At 41.2% G+C, this 17390-nt stretch overlaps 1 protein-coding gene across 1 annotated transcript in view; it reads right to left on the bottom strand.

Moving 5' to 3' along the window:
* The window catches only part of GFRA4 (GDNF family receptor alpha 4), a 312918-nt gene that overhangs the window by 22998 nt on the left and 272530 nt on the right, over positions 1 to 17390 (bottom strand). The window contains exons 3-4 of the mRNA XM_072126343.1: positions 8740 to 9018; positions 490 to 570 (exon numbers count right to left, since the gene is read on the bottom strand). Coding sequence (XP_071982444.1) covers positions 490 to 570; positions 8740 to 9018 — 360 coding nt within the window. The remainder of the gene's footprint in view (positions 1 to 489; positions 571 to 8739; positions 9019 to 17390) is intronic.

Raw genomic sequence — 17390 nt, 5'->3', positions numbered from 1 at the left:
CCTCTGGCATCAACAAGGCATTTCCGCCCACAGAACTGCCGCTCACTGGATGTTTTTTCTTTTTCGGACCATTCTCTGTAAACCCTAGAGATGGTTGTGCGTGAAAATCCCAGTAGATCAGCAGTTTCTGAAATACTCAGACCAGCCCTTCTGGCACCAACAACAATGCCACGTTCAAAGGCCTCAAATCACCTTTCTTCCCCATACTGATGCTCGGTGTGAACTGCAGGAGATTGTCTTGACCACGTCTACATGCCTAAATGCACTGAGTTGCCGCCATGTGATTGGCTGATTAGAAATTAAGTGTTAACGAGCAGTTGGACAGGTGAACCTAATAAAGTGGCCGGTGAGTGTATTTTTGTATATATCTGCTGTGTAATGGTGGTCCGGTCCCTGTAGATGATGTTGGGGTCGGTAGTAGTTCCTCACTGTCAGTCATTGCCCCCTGTGTTGTATTATGTGATGTCGTGTATTTTGCGCTATTATTACCTGCTGTGATGGACGCCAGCCTCACGTAGTCGAAGCCCCTGACGAATGATTCATAGGGTGAACTCTCTAAGACACTTACACCTGGAAGAAAGCAGAAGGCAGAGGGTTAGTGCCGCTCCCCGGGCTCCGTCCCTCAGAAATCTCCTCTTACAGTCTCATTATTTTCACTTCCCACACAGGTAACATTTGACCGTCGGTTTCCTGCGCTCTCGGCCGAGTGATGAGGCCCATGGAAGGGAACATTACGTCTGGAAGTGCTCCCCGGCATCACTCGCCTCTATCAGGAGGTCCTCCGCTCCTGACAGGGACAATATTTATTCAAAGCCAAAAGTAAAATGATTCAATTTTCCATTTTCAGCAGTGGAATTGTGCGCGGTATAATGTGGCGTCCGGCTCTGTCGCACATTCCCACCGCTATTATATTTCAATGATAAACCATCGCAAATGTTCTCTATTTTCGGAGCCAATAACAGGATCTTGTGTCCTACTCCTAATCCATAAACTTGTGTGTCTGTAGTGACCAGTGGTGGATGATAATACGGGATGTAATAGCGCCCACCGTCATGTTATATAATCATTGATGTCCAGGCCCCCCCCCAGTAATATCCATGCTTGTGGCCCCTGGATAGATAATACCTGACACTAATTCACTAATTCCTCAAATTTAGAAGAGAATATATATTTTTTTTTTACAGCCGTAGTCACACCCTGCATCAGACTGTTTCTAATATAAGGCACTGATATGGGAACATGCACTATATCCTGTACTTATGAGCAAAGCACAGTACTACTACTCCTATCCTGTACGTATGAGCAAAGCACAGTACTACTACTCCTATCCTGTATATATGGGCACAGCACAGTACTACTACTCCTATCCTGTATATATGAGCAAAGCACAGTACTACTACTCCTATCCTGTACGTATGAGCAAAGCACAGTACTACTACTCCTATCCTGTATATATGGGCACAGCACAGTACTACTACTCCTATCCTGTATATATGGGCACAGCACAGTACTACTACTCCTATCCTGTATATATGGGCACAGCACAGTACTACTACTCCTATCCTGTATATATGGACACAGCACAGTACTACTACTCCTATCCTGTATATATGAGCACAGCACAGTACTACTACTCCTATCCTGTATATATGGGCACAGCACAGTACTACTTCTCCTATCCTGTATATATGAGCACAGCACAGTACTACTACTCCTATCCTGTATATATGAGTACAGCACAGTACTACTACTCCTATCCTGTATATATGAGCACAGCACAGTACTACTACTCCTATCCTGAATATATGAGCACAACACAGTACTACTACTCCTATCCTGTATATATGAGCACAGCACAGTACTACTACTCCTATCCTGTATATATGGGCACAGCACAGTACTACTTCTCCTATCCTGTATATATGAGCACAGCACAGTACTACTACTCCTATCCTGTATATATGAGTACAGCACAGTACTACTACTCCTATCCTGTATATATGAGCACAGCACAGTACTACTACTCCTATCCTGTATATATGAGCACAGCACAGTACTACTAATCCTATCCTGTATATATGAGCACAGCACAGTACTACTACTCCTATCCTGTATATACGAGCACAGCACAGTACTACTACTCCTATCCTGTATATATGGGCACAGCACAGTACTACTACTCCTATCCTGTATATATGAGCACAGCACAGTATTACTACTCCTATCCTGTATATATGAGCACAGCACAGTACTACTACTCCTATCCTGTATAAATGAGCACAGCACAGTACTACTACTCCTATCATGTATATATGGACACAGCACAGTACTACTACTCCTATCCTGTATTATGGGCACAGCACAGTACTACTACTCCTATCCTGTATAAATGAGCACAGCACAGTACTACTACTACTATCCTGTATATATGGGCACAGCACAGTACTACTACTCCTATCCTGTATTATGGGCACAGCACAGTACTACTACTCCTATCTTCTATATATAGGCACAGCACAGTACTACTACTCCTATCCTGTATATATGAGCACAGCACAGTATTACTACTCCTATCCTTTATATATGGGCATAGCACAGTACTACTACTCCTATCCTGTATATATGAGCACAGCACAGTACTACTACTCCTATCCTGTATATATGGGCATAGCACAGTACTACTACTCCTATTCTGTATATATGAGTACAGCACAGTATTACTACTCCTATCCTTTATATATGGGCATAGCACAGTATTACTACTCCTATCCTTTATATATGGGCATAGCACAGTATACAGGATAGGAGTAGTAGTACTGTACCTATGTATGCAAGATAAAAGTAACATTATGATATTTTGGATAGTAGCAGTAGTACTAGGTTGTGTTTCTATGTTCAAGATAGGAGTAGTAGTACTGTGCTGTGCCCATATATACAGGATAGGAGTAGTAGTACTGTGCTGTGCCCATATATACAGGATAGGAGTAGTACTGTACAGAGCAGCTATATATAGGAAATTATACTTATATCTATTATGTGCATACAGTTACCTGTTATTATCTATGCAGTCATCCATCTCTGGATACACCTTGGGACGTGGTAATCATTATGCATTGTATATATTTGTATAAATTACTCAAGATTATTTTTACAATATCGCTAGCCCACCAGGGACATGACCCTCTAGACTGAAGGACACTGCATTATTCATAAGTAACAGATTAATAGACCACCAAGAAAATAATATAACTATAAACACTTCATACACTGTAGTACTGTGCTGTGCTCATATATACAGGATAGGAGTAGTAGTACTGTGCTGTGCTCATATATATAGGATAGTAGTAGTAGTACTGTGCTGTGCCCATATATACAGGATAGGAGTAGTAGTACTGTGCTGTGCCCATATATACAGGATAGGAGTAGTAGTACTGTGCTGTGCCTATATATACAGGATAGTAGTAGTAGTACTGTGCTGTGCTCATATATACAGGATAGGAGTAGTAGTACTGTGCTGTGCTCATATATACAGGACAGGAGTAGTAGTACTGTGCTGTGCCCATATATACAGGATAGGAGTAGTAGTACTGTGCTGTGCCCATAATACAGGATAGGAGTAGTAGTACTGTGCTGTGCCCATATATACAGGATAGGAGTAGTAGTACTGTGCTGTGCTCATATATACAGGATAGGAGTAGTAGTACTGTGCTGTGCTCATATATACAGGATAGGAGTAGTAGTACTGTGCTGTGCCCATATATACAGGATAGGAGTAGTAGTACTGTGCTGTGCTCATATATACAGGATAGGAGTAGTAGTACTGTGCTGTGCCCATATATACAGGATAGGAGTAGTAGTACTGTGCTGTGCCCATAATACAGGATAGGAGTAGTAGTACTGTGCTGTGCCCATATATACAGGATAGGAGTAGTAGTACTGTGCTGTGCCTATATATACAGGATAGTAGTAGTAGTACTGTGCTGTTCTCATATATACAGGATAGGAGTAGTAGTACTGTGCTGTGCTCATATATACAGGATAGGAGTAGTAGTACTGTGCTGTGCCCATATATACAGGATAGGAGTAGTAGTACTGTGCTGTGCCCATAATACAGGATAGGAGTAGTAGTACTGTGCTGTGCCCATATATACAGGATAGGAGTAGTAGTACTGTGCTGTGCTCATATATACAGGATAGGAGTAGTAGTACTGTGCTGTGCTCATATATACAGGATAGGAGTAGTAGTACTGTGCTGTGCCCATATATACAGGATAGGAGTAGTAGTACTGTGCTGTGCTCATATATACAGGATAGGAGTAGTAGTACTGTGCTGTGCCCATATATACAGGATAGGAGTAGTAGTACTGTGCTGTGCCCATAATACAGGATAGGAGTAGTAGTACTGTGCTGTGCCCATATATACAGGATAGGAGTAGTAGTACTGTGCTGTGCCCATATATACAGGATAGGAGTAGTAGTACTGTGCTGTGCTCATATATACAGGATAGGAGTAGTAGTACTGTGCTGTGCTCATATATATAGGACAGGAGTAGTAGTACTGTGCTGTGCCCATATATACAGGATAGGAGTAGTAGTACTGTGCTGTGCTCATATATACAGGATAGGAGTAGTTGTACTGTGCTGTGCTCATATATACAGGATAGGAGTAGTAGTACTGTGTTGTGCTCATATATACAGGATAGGAGTAGTAGTACTGTGTTGTGCTCATATATACAGGATAGGAGTAGTAGTACTGTGCTATGCCCATATATACAGGATAGGAGTAGTAGTACTGTGCTGTGTCCATATATACAGGATAGGAGTAGCAGTACTATGCTGTGCCCATATATACAGGATAGGAGTAGTAGTACTATGCTGTGCCCATATATACAGGATAGGAGTAGTAGTACTGTGCTGTGCCCATATATACAGGATAGGAGTAGTAGTACTGTGCTGTGCTCATATATACAGGATAGGAGTAGTAGTACTGTGCTGTGCTCATATACACAGAATAGGAGTAGTAGTACTGTGCTCAAATATACAGGATAGGAGTAGTAGTACTGTGCTCATATACACAGAATAGGAGTAGTAGTACTGTGCTCAAATATACAGGATAGGAGTAGTAGTACTGTGCTGTGCTCATATATACAGGATAGGAGTAGTAGTACTGTGCTGTGCTCATATGTACAGGATAGGAGTAGCAGTACTGTACTGTGCTCATATTTACAGGATAGGAGTAGTAGTACTGTTCTGTGCTCATATATACAGAATTGGAGTAGTAGTACTGTGCTCATATTTACAGGATAGGAGTAGTAGAACTGTTCTTTTCTCATATATACAGGATAGGAGTATTAGTACTGTGCTGTGCTGATATATACAGGATAGGAATAGTAGTACTGTGCTGTGCTCCTATATACAGGATAGGAGTAGTAGTACTGTGCTGTGCTCATTTAAACAGAATAGGAGTAGTAGTACTGTGCTCAAATATACAGGATAGGAGTAGTAGTACTGTGCTGTGCCCATATATAGAGGATACGAGTAGTAGTACTGATCTGTGCTCATATGTACAGGATAGGAGTAGTAGTACTGTGCTGTGCTCATATATACAGGATAGGAGTAGTAGTACTGTGTTGTGCCCATATATACAAGATAGGAGTAGTAGTACTGTGCTGTACCCTTATATACAGGATAGGAGTAGTAGTACTGTGCTGTGCTCATATATACAGGATAGGAGTAGTAGTACTGTGCTGTGCTCATATATACAGAATAGGAGCAGAAGTACTGTGCTCAATAGGAGTAGTAGGCACAGTACTACTACTGCTATCATGTATATATGGGCACAGCACAGTACTACTACTCCTATCCTGTATATATGGGCACAGCACAGTACTACTACTCCTATCCTGTATATATGAGCACAGCACAGTACTACTACTCCCGTCTTGTATATATGAGCACAGCACAGTACTACTACTCCTATCCTGTATATATGGGCAGAGCACAGTACTACTACTCCTATCCTGTATATATGGGTACAGCACAGTACTACTACTCCTATCCTGTATATATGGGCACAGAACAGTACTACTCTTCCTATCCTGTATATATGAGCACAGCACAGTACTGCTACTCCTATCCTGTATATATGAGCACAGCACAGTACTGCTACTCCTATCCTGTATATATGAGCACAGCACAGTACTACTACTCCTATCCTGTATATATGGGCACAGCACAGTACTACTACTCCTATCCTGTATATATGGGCACAGCACAGTACTACTACTGCTATCATGTATATATGGGCACAGCACAGTACTACTACTCCTATCCTGTATATATGGGCACAGCACAGTACTACTACTCCTATCCTGTATATATGAGCACAGCACAGTACTACTACTCCCGTCTTGTATATATGAGCACAGCACAGTACTACTACTCCTATCCTGTATATATGGGCAGAGCACAGTACTACTACTCCTATCCTGTATATATGGGTACAGCACAGTACTACTACTCCTATCCTGTATATATGGGCACAGAACAGTACTACTCTTCCTATCCTGTATATATGAGCACAGCACAGTACTGCTACTCCTATCCTGTATATATGAGCACAGCACAGTACTGCTACTCCTATCCTGTATATATGAGCACAGCACAGTACTACTACTCCTATCCTGTATATATGGGCACAGCACAGTACTATTACTCCTATCCTGTATATATGGGCACAGCACAGTACTATTACTCCTATCCTGTATATATGAGCACAGCACAGTACTACTACTCTTATCCTGTATATATGAGCACAGTACAGTTCTACTACTACTATCCTGTATATATGGGCACAGCACAGTACTACTACTCATATCCTGTATTATGGGCACAGCACAGTACTACTACTCCTATCCTCTATATATAGGCACAGCACAGTACTACTACTCCTATCCTGTATATATGAGCACAGCACAGTATTACTACTCCTATCCTTTATATATGGGCATAGCACAGTACTACTACTCCTATTCTGTACATATGAGCACAGCACAGTATTACTACTCCTATCCTTTATATATGGGCATAGCACAGTACTACTACTCCTATCCTGTATATATGAGCACAGCACAGTACTACTACTACTATCCTGTATATATGGGCACAGCACAGTACTACTACTCCTATCCTGTATATATGAGCACAGCACAGTACTACTACTCCTATCCTGTATATATGAGCACAGCACAGTACTACTACTCCTATCCTGTATATATGAGCACAGCACAGTACTACTACTCCTATCCTGTATATTTGAGCACAGCACAGTACTACTACTACTATCCTGTATATATGGGCACAGCACAGTACTATTTCTCCTATCCTGTATATATTGGCACAACACAGTACTACTACTCCTATCTGTATATAGGGACACAGCGCAATACTACTACTCCTATCTGTAAATATGGGCACAGCACAGTACTACTCCTCCTATCCTGTATATATGGGCACAGCACAGTACTACTACTCCTATCCTGTATATATGAGCACAGCACAGTACTACTACTCCTATCCAGTATATATGGGCACAGCACAGTACTACTACTCCTATCTTTATATAGGGACACAGCGCAATACTACTACTCCTATCTGTAAATATGGACACAGCACAGTACTACTACTCCTATACTGTATGTATGAGCACAGCACAATACTACTACTCCTATCCTGTATATATGGGCACAGCACAGTACTACTACTCCTATCCTGTATATATGAGCACAGCACAGTACTACTCCTCCTATGCTGTATAAATGAGCACAGCACAGTACTACTCCTCCTATCCTGTATATATGGGCACAGCACAGTACTACTACTCCTATCCTGTATATATGGGCACAGCACAGTACTACTACTCCTATCCTGTATAAATGAGCACAGCACAGTACTACTCCTCCTATCCTGTATATATGAGCACAGCACAGTACTACTACTCCTATCCAGTATATATGAGCACAGCAAAGTACTACTACTCCTATCCTGTATATATGGGCACAGCACAGTACTACTACTCCTATCCTGTATATATGAGCACAGCACAGTACTACTCCTCCTATCCTGTATATATGAGCAAAGCACAGTACTACTCCTCCTATCCTGTATATATGAGCACAGCACAGTACTACTACTCCTATCCTGTATATATGAGCACAGCACAGTACTACTCCTCCTATCCTGTATATATGAGCACAGCACAGTACTACTTCTCCTATCCTGTATATATGAGCACAGCACAGTACTACTACTCCTATCCTGTATATATGAGCACAGCACAGTACTACTACTCCTATCCTGTATATATGAGCACAGCACAGTACTACTACTCCTATCCTGTATATATGAGCACAGCACAGTACTACTCCTCCTATCCTGTATATCTGAGCACAGTACGACTCCTCCTATCCTGTATATCTGAGCACAGTACTACTCCTCCTATCCTGTATATCTGAGCACAGTACTACTACTCCTATCCTGTATATATGAGCACAGCACAGTACTACTACTCCTATCCTGTATATATGGGCACAGCACAGTACTACTACTCCTATCCTGTATATTTGAGCACAGCACAGTACGACTCCTCCTATCCTGTACATATGGGCACAGCACAATGGCTCCTATTCTATATTAGTGACACATATACACCGAGCAGCGCCCCCTGTGGTGAGCACTGACCTTCCATCAGGGTGTGGTGAATGCTCCAGTAGATATTGAGGCAGTTCTTCTCCTTCTTCATCCCCCTCTTGCACTTGCATCCGTGCAGTTGGCTGGAGTGGAGGGCGTCCACCGTGCGCTTGCACTGGCTCTTGGCATTGGGCGCCAGCTTGTTGGCCCCGTTCCCCGCTATACACTGGCGCAATGTTCTGAGATTGAAGCTGCAGCTGGGGTTGTGCTTGCAGGATTCTCCGGCCTGTAGACAGTCTCTGCTGGAGGACGTGGCGGGGGGCGTCCTATCTGTGGGGGGCAAGAGATCATACATCATATACTGCACGTATATACTATAGGTATACAACTTATACAGAGACATTGAGAGGTGCTTATAGCTGGGTATGAACCATTCAACAACCAGGGTCATTAAGTATTGATTATTAAGCCGCCATATTGTTTAGTTTTTAACCACTATTCCACCAGGGCCAATAGGTTTTTACCACTAGACAACAATAGAAATCAGGCATTAACAATCAAACCATCAGGGTAATTAGGTATTAACCAGTCCACCACCAGGGTCATTGAGCATCAACCATCAAACCATTACAATCATTATATATTTACCACTATACCACCAGGGTCAATAAGCATCAAAAATCAAACCATTACAATCATTATATATTTACCACTATACCACCAGGGTCATTAAGCATCAACCATCAAGCCATTACAACCATTATATATTTACCACTATACCACCAGGGTCGTTAAGCATCAACCATCAAGCCATTACAATCATTATATATTTACCAGTATACCACCAGGGTCATTAAGCATCAACCATCAAGCCATTACAATCATATATTTACCACTATACCACCAGGGTCATTAAGCATCAACCATCAAACCATTACAACCATTATATATTTACCACTATACCACCAGGGTCATTAAGCATCAACCATCAAACCATTACAATCATTATATATTTACCACTATACCACCAGGGTCAATAAGCATCAACCATCAAACCATTACAATCATAATATATTTACCACTATACCACCAGGGTCATTAGGTATTAACCTTTTCATAAAACGTTGACAATTTAAAAATAGGCTCATTTGGTACCAAACCGCCAGGGTCATAGGTAATATTAACTATTTTGTTCCATATTTATTAACCTCTAAATCCCCGGGGACATCACCCGCAAATGATGTCACTTAAACTAATTAATTAAAGTTAATATTTGAGGAATTTGGCGTTAGCCTCCGGCTCCTGTGAATAGCAATGACAAGGGATGTATACACTGGAGATCAAAATTAAAGAACAACACAATTTCCTAAATATCCAGGTCATGTGACTATATCCTGCCATGTGTAATGTATCAATACTCCAAGCTTATCTCATACATTGTATAGATTCTAAAGCACAGAATAAATATGTAAATGAGATCATTATAAAAGACACAGATCAAAATTAGGGAACATTATTGGTGTTTATCTGGCACCTGGGGCTAATTTCCTTTATTATCCGAAAAAACCTGATGTAACTGGCGGCTTACTTTCAGCTATCACGAGAGAAGTTGGTCATTACTAGTCTGTAATTTGGAGAATATCGCATCTTTTCAAGACAAATGCAGGAGAGGACAGGATAATGCGGAGAATCTCCGTGGGTAATTGTATTATCACTACAGCTGGAATAGCTCACCAGGGGAAGGATCTGTCTTGTCATACAATGGGGCAGATTTACTTACCCGGCCCATTCGCGATCCAGTGGCGCGTTCTGTGCGGTGAATTCGGGTCTTCCGGCAATTCACTAAGGCAGTTCCTCCGTCGTCCACCAGATGTCGCTGCTGCGCTGAAGTTCCCCCGAGGTCCGCTGGAATGCATGAGCCTATTCCTGGTGAAGGTAAGTGCGAGTCCCGTGACACAATTTTTTTTTTTAAATGCAGCGGTTTTTCCGAATCCGTTGGATTTTCGTTCGACCACGCCCCCCGATTTCCGTCGCGTGCACAATCCGATCGCGTGCGCCCGAGGGCAATACAGGGAAAATCACCGCAAATCGGAAATATTCGGGTAACACGGCGGGAAAACGCGAATCGGCCCCTTAGTAAATGACCCCCAGTGTCTCTACATTTAAGAACATTTGGACTGAAATCCAACTCTGCAGTGACCAAACCTCTCACTAGCAGAGAGAAGGAGAAGGCTACACTCATCTCTACAGGTTGTGCGGACAGTGGAGAAGTGTCCTCAGGTCATGCAAGTTTAATTTATTTGAATCTGTTGAGAAACATTATGGAAGTTAATAAACGGGGGAAAGACTGAACCCAAAGTGTGTAAAGAAGTCAGTGGAAGGTGGTGGAGGAAGTGACATGGTTTGGGGAATGTTTTTTCTGCCTCTCATACAGCTACATGGCAGAGTGATGCATTATGTGGCTCCTTCCGCGCACTCATCACTCTATCAGCAGAAATTTTCATGCAGGACATTGCCCGCAAAATGGGAAAAGCCGTTCCTTGAAACAGAAAGCACTGAAATAATGAAATGGAGTTCTGACCTAAACCCAACAGAAAACCTCTGGAAAATCCTCACTAACAAAGTAATGGAACTCACAACAATCCCAGAACTGTGGAAGAGACTGGAAGAAGAGCGGAGCAGATCCCAGCAGAGCAGAGAGACCAGCGATGTCCTGTGGCCGGGGCTGAGGTCCTGTGGCCGGGGCTGAGGTCCTGTGGCCGGGGCTGAGGTCCTGTGGCCCGGGCTGAGGTCCTGTGGCCGGGGCTGAGGTCCTGTGGCCGGGGCTGAGGTCCTGTGGCCGGGGATGAGTTCCTGTGGCCGGGGCTGAGGTCCTGTGGCCGGGGCTGAGGTCCTGTGGCCGGGGCTGAGGTCCTGTGGCCGAGGCTGAGGTCCTGTGGCCAGGGTTGAGGTCCTGTGCTCTCCCTACTGATTGGTGACTGCTGGGACCTTCAGTAAATGTCATTATGATCTTTCTCTGTGCCCCAGTCATTGCTGTTCTCTAATTATCATCACATTGTTTGCAATATAAGGTTTTATGTTGATACTTTGGTAATTTTGTAAAACCCCGTTCTAGTGACCCGGTGACCCCAAATGTTCATCAATGGAAGTTACATTATTTCTGAGAAAATCAAGTGATCCCACATAGTTCAGTAATCCTGATCCCTGGTGTGTGCAGTATATATGTCCTGTGTACGGTGGTATATACTATATGTACTGCCCTGTGTATGCTGGTATATATGTACTGCCCTGTGTATGTAGTATATATGTACTGCCCTGTGTATGTAGTATATATATGTACTGCCCTGTGTATGTAGTATATATGTACTGCCCTGTGTATGTAGTATATATGTACTGCCCTGTGTATGGTGGTATATATGTACTGTCCTGTGTATGTAGTATATATGTACTGCCCTGTGTGTCTAGTATATATGTACTGCCCTGTGTATGTAGTATATATGCACTGCCCTGTGTATGTAGTATATATATGTACTGCTCTGTGTATGTAGTATATATGTACTGCCCTGTGTATGTAGTATATATGTACTGTCCTGTGTATGTAGTATATATGTACTGCCCTGTGTATGTAGTATATATGTACTGCCCTGTGTATGTAGTATATATGTACCGCCCTGTGTATGTAGTATATATGTACTGCCCTGTGTATGTAGTATATATGTACCGCCCTGTGTATGTAGTATATATGTACTGCCCTGTGTATGTAGTATATATGTACTGCCCTGTGTATGTAGTATATATGTACTGCCCTGTGTATGTAGTATATATGTACTGCCCTGTGTATGTATTATATATGTACTGCCCTGTGTATGTAGTATATATGTACCGCCCTGTGTATGTAGTATATATGTACTGCCCTGTGTATGTAGTATATATGTACTGCCCTGTGTATGTAGTATATATGTACTGCCCTGTGTATGTAGTATATATGTACTGCCCGGTGTATGCTGGTATATATGTACCGCTCTGTGTATGTAGTATATATGTACCACTCTGTGTATGTAGTATATATGTACTGCCCTGTGTATGTAGTATATATGTACTGCCCTGTGTATGTAGTATATATGTACCGCCCTGTGTATGTAGTATATATGTACTGCCCTGTGTATGTAGTATATATGTACTGCCCTGTGTATGTAGTATATATGTACTGCCCTGTGTATGTAGTATATATGTACTGCCCTGTGTATGGTGGTATATATGTACTACCCTGTGTATGCTGGTATATATGTACTGCCCGGTGTATGCTGGTATATATGTACCGCTCTGTGTATGTAGTATATATGTACCACTCTGTGTATGTAGTATATATGTACTGCCCTGTGTATGTAGTATATATGCACTGCCCTGTGTATGTAGTATATATATGTACTGCTCTGTGTATGTAGTATATATGTACTGCCCTGTGTATGTAGTATATATATGTACTGCCCTGTGTATGTAGTATATATGCACTGCTCTGTGTATGTAGTATATATGTACTGCCCTGTGTATGTAGTATATATGCACTGCCCTGTGTATGTAGTATATATATGTACTGCTCTGTGTATGTAGTATATATGTACTGCCCTGTGTATGCAGTATATATGTACTGCCCTGTGTATGTAGTATATATGCACTGCTCTGTGTATGTAGTATATATGTACCACTCTGTGTATGCAGTATATATATGTACTGCCCTGTGTATGTAGTATATATGTACTGCCCTGTGTATGTAGTATATATGTACTGCCCTGTGTATGTAGTATATATGCACTGCCCTGTGTATGTAGTATATATGTACTGCCCTGTGTATGTAGTATATATGTACTGCCCTGTGTATGTAGTATATATGTACTGCCATGTGTGTGTAGTATATATGTACTGCCCTGTGTATGTAGTATATATGTACTGCCCTGTGTGTGTAGTATATATGTACTGTCCTGTGTGTCTAGTATATATGTACTGCCCTGTGTATGTAGTATATATGTACTGCCCTGTGTATGTAGTATATATGTACTGCCCTGTGTATGCAGTATATATGTACTTCCCTGTGTGTGTAGTATATATGTACTGCCCTGTGTATGTAGTATATATGTACTGCCCTGTGTGTGTAGTATATATGTACTGCCCTGTGTATGCAGTATATATGTACTTCCCTGTGTATGTAGTATATATGTACTGCCCTGTGTGTGTAGTATATATGTACTGCCCTGTGTGTGTAGTATATATGTACTGCCCTGTGTGTGTAGTATATATGTACTGCCCTGTGTGTGTAGTATATATGTACTGCCCTGTGTGTGTAGTATATATGTACTGCCCTGTGTGTGTAGTATATATGTACTGCCCTGTGTATGCAGTATATATGTACTGCCCTGTGTATGCAGTATATATGTACTGCCCTGTGTATGTAGTATATATGTACTGCCCTGTGTGTGTAGTATATATGTACTGCCCTGTGTGTGTAGTATATATGTACTGCCCTGTGTGTGTAGTATATATGTACTGCCCTGTGTGTGTAGTATATATGTACTGCCCTGTGTGTGTAGTATATATGTACTGCCCTGTGTATGCAGTATATATGTACTGCCCTGTGTATGCAGTATATATGTACTGCCCTGTGTATGTAGTATATATGTACTGCCCTGTGTATGTAGTATATATATGTACTGCCCTGTGTATGTAGTATATATGCACTGCTCTGTGTATGTAGTATATATGTACCACTCTGTGTATGCAGTATATATATGTACTGCCCTGTGTATGTAGTATATATGTACTGCCCTGTGTATGTAGTATATATGTACTGCCCTGTGTATGTAGTATATATGCACTGCCCTGTGTATGTAGTATATATGTACTGCCCTGTGTATGTAGTATATATGTACTGCCCTGTGTATGTAGTATATATGTACTGCCCTGTGTGTGTAGTATATATGTACTGTCCTGTGTGTCTAGTATATATGTACTGCCCTGTGTATGTAGTATATATGTACTGCCCTGTGTATGTAGTATATATGTACTGCCCTGTGTATGCAGTATATATGTACTTCCCTGTGTGTGTAGTATATATGTACTGCCCTGTGTATGCTGGTATATATGTACTCCCCTGTGTATGTAGTATATATGTACTGCCCTGTGTGTGTAGTATATATGTACTGCCCTGTGTGTGTAGTATATATGTACTGCCCTGTGTATGTAGTATATATGTACTGCCCTGTGTGTGTAGTATATATGTACTGCCCTGTGTGTGTAGTATATATGTACTGCCCTGTGTGTGTAGTATATATGTACTGCCCTGTGTATGTAGTATATATGTACTGCCCTGTGTGTGTAGTATATATGTACTGCCCTGTGTATGTAGTATATATGTACTGCCCTGTGTATGTAGTATATATGTACTGCCCTGTGTATGTAGTATATATGTACTGCCCTGTGTATGTAGTATATATGTACTGCCCTGTGTATGCAGTATATATGTACTGCCCTGTGTATGTAGTATATATGTACTGCCCTGTGTATGTAGTATATATGTACTGCCCTGTGTATGCAGTATATATGTACTGCCCTGTGTATGTAGTATATATGTACTGCCCTGTGTATGTATTATATATGTACTGCCCTGTGTATGTAGTGTATATGTACTGCCCTGTGTATGTAGTATATATGTACTGCACTGTGTATGTAGTATATATGTACTGCCCTGTGTATGTAGTATATATGTACTGCCCTGTGTATGTAGTATATATGTACTGCCCTGTGTATGTAGTATATATGTACTGCCCTGTGTATGTAGTATATATATGTACTGCCCTGTGTTTCTAGTATATATATGTACTGCCCTGTGTATGTAGTATATATGTACTGCCCTGTGTATGTAGTATATATATGTACTGCCCTGTGTGTGTAGTATATATGTACTGCCCTGTGTGTGTAGTATATATGTACTGCCCTGTGTTTCTAGTATATATATGTACTGCCCTGTGTATGTAGTATATATGTACTGCCCTGTGTATGTAGTATATATATGTACTTCCCTGTGTGTGTAGTATATATATGTACTGCCCTGTGTGTGTAGTATATATATGTACTGCCCTGTGTGTGTAGTATATATATGTACTGCCCTGTGTGTGTAGTATATATATGTACTGCCCTGTGTTTCTAGTATATATATGTGCTGCCCTGTGTGTGTAGTATATATATGTACTGCCCTGTGTGTGTAGTATATATATGTACTGCCCTGTGTGTGTAGTATATATATGTACTGCCCTGTGTTTCTAGTATATATATGTGCTGCCCTGTGTGTGTAGTATATATATGTACTGCCCTGTGTTTCTAGTATATATATGTGCTGCCCTGTGTGTGTAGTATATATATGTACTGCCCTGTGTTTCTAGTATATATATGTGCTGCCCTGTGTATGTAGTATATATGTACTGCCCTGTGTATGTAGTATATATGTACTGCCCTGTGTATGGTGGTATATATGTACTGTCCTGTGTATGTAGTATATATGTACTGCCCTGTGTTTCTAGTATATATATGTACTGCCCTGTGTATGTAGTATATATGTACTGCCCTGTGTATGTAGTATATATATGTACTGCCCTGTGTGTAGTATATATATGTACTTCCCTGTGTGTGTAGTATATATATGTACTGCCCTGTGTGTGTAGTATATATATGTACTGCCCTGTGTGTGTAGTATATATATGTACTGCCCTGTGTGTGTAGTATATATATGTACTGCCCTGTGTTTCTAGTATATATATATGTGCTGCCCTGTGTGTGTAGTATATATATGTACTGCCCTGTGTGTGTAGTATATATATGTACTGCCCTGTGTGTGTAGTATATATATGTACTGCCCTGTGTTTCTAGTATATATATGTGCTGCCCTGTGTGTGTAGTATATATATGTACTGCCCTGTGTGTGTAGTATATATATGTACTGCCCTGTGTGTGTAGTATATATATGTACTGCCCTGTGTTTCTAGTATATATATGTGCTGCCCTGTGTGTGTAGTATATATATGTACTGCCCTGTGTTTCTAGTATATATATGTGCTGCCCTGTGTGTGTAGTATATATATGTACTGCCCTGTGTTTCTAGTATATATATGTGCTGCCCTGTGTGTGTAGTATATATGTACTGCCCTGTGTATGCTGGTATATATGTACTGCCCTGTGTGTGTAGTATATATGTACTGCCCTGTGTGTGTAGTATATATGTACTGCCCTGTGTATGCTGGTATATATGTACTGTCCTGTGTGTGTAGTATATATGTACTGCCCTGTGTATGTAGTATATATGTACTGCCCTGTGTATGCAGTATATATGTACTGCCCTGTGTTTCTAGTATATATATGTGCTGCCCTGTGTGTGTAGTATATATGTGCCCTTTATAGACACATAAATACATGAGCTTCAGGATTCAGCACAATTTTTTAAAAAAATATATTTTGGCATAAAAATATGTACAATTGAAAATAAAACCCAACAAAATGACAGAATGAAGGCTTTGTCTAATCTCCGGTGATTTGCCTCCTGTGAATGTAAATGAGCGCATGAATTATGCATGGTCTGATAGGGATGCTGGCAGTACTGAGGTGTTGGAGTCACATCCTAATTCTTGGATGGGAGCTGGGGCTCCTGGCACGGCTTC

Source organism: Engystomops pustulosus, chromosome 1 (assembly GCF_040894005.1).
Source record: "Engystomops pustulosus chromosome 1, aEngPut4.maternal, whole genome shotgun sequence".
NCBI lineage: Eukaryota > Metazoa > Chordata > Amphibia > Anura > Leptodactylidae > Engystomops > Engystomops pustulosus.
The sequence above is the reverse complement of the archived record's forward strand: the minus strand, read 5'-3'. Positions and strand labels throughout refer to the sequence as shown.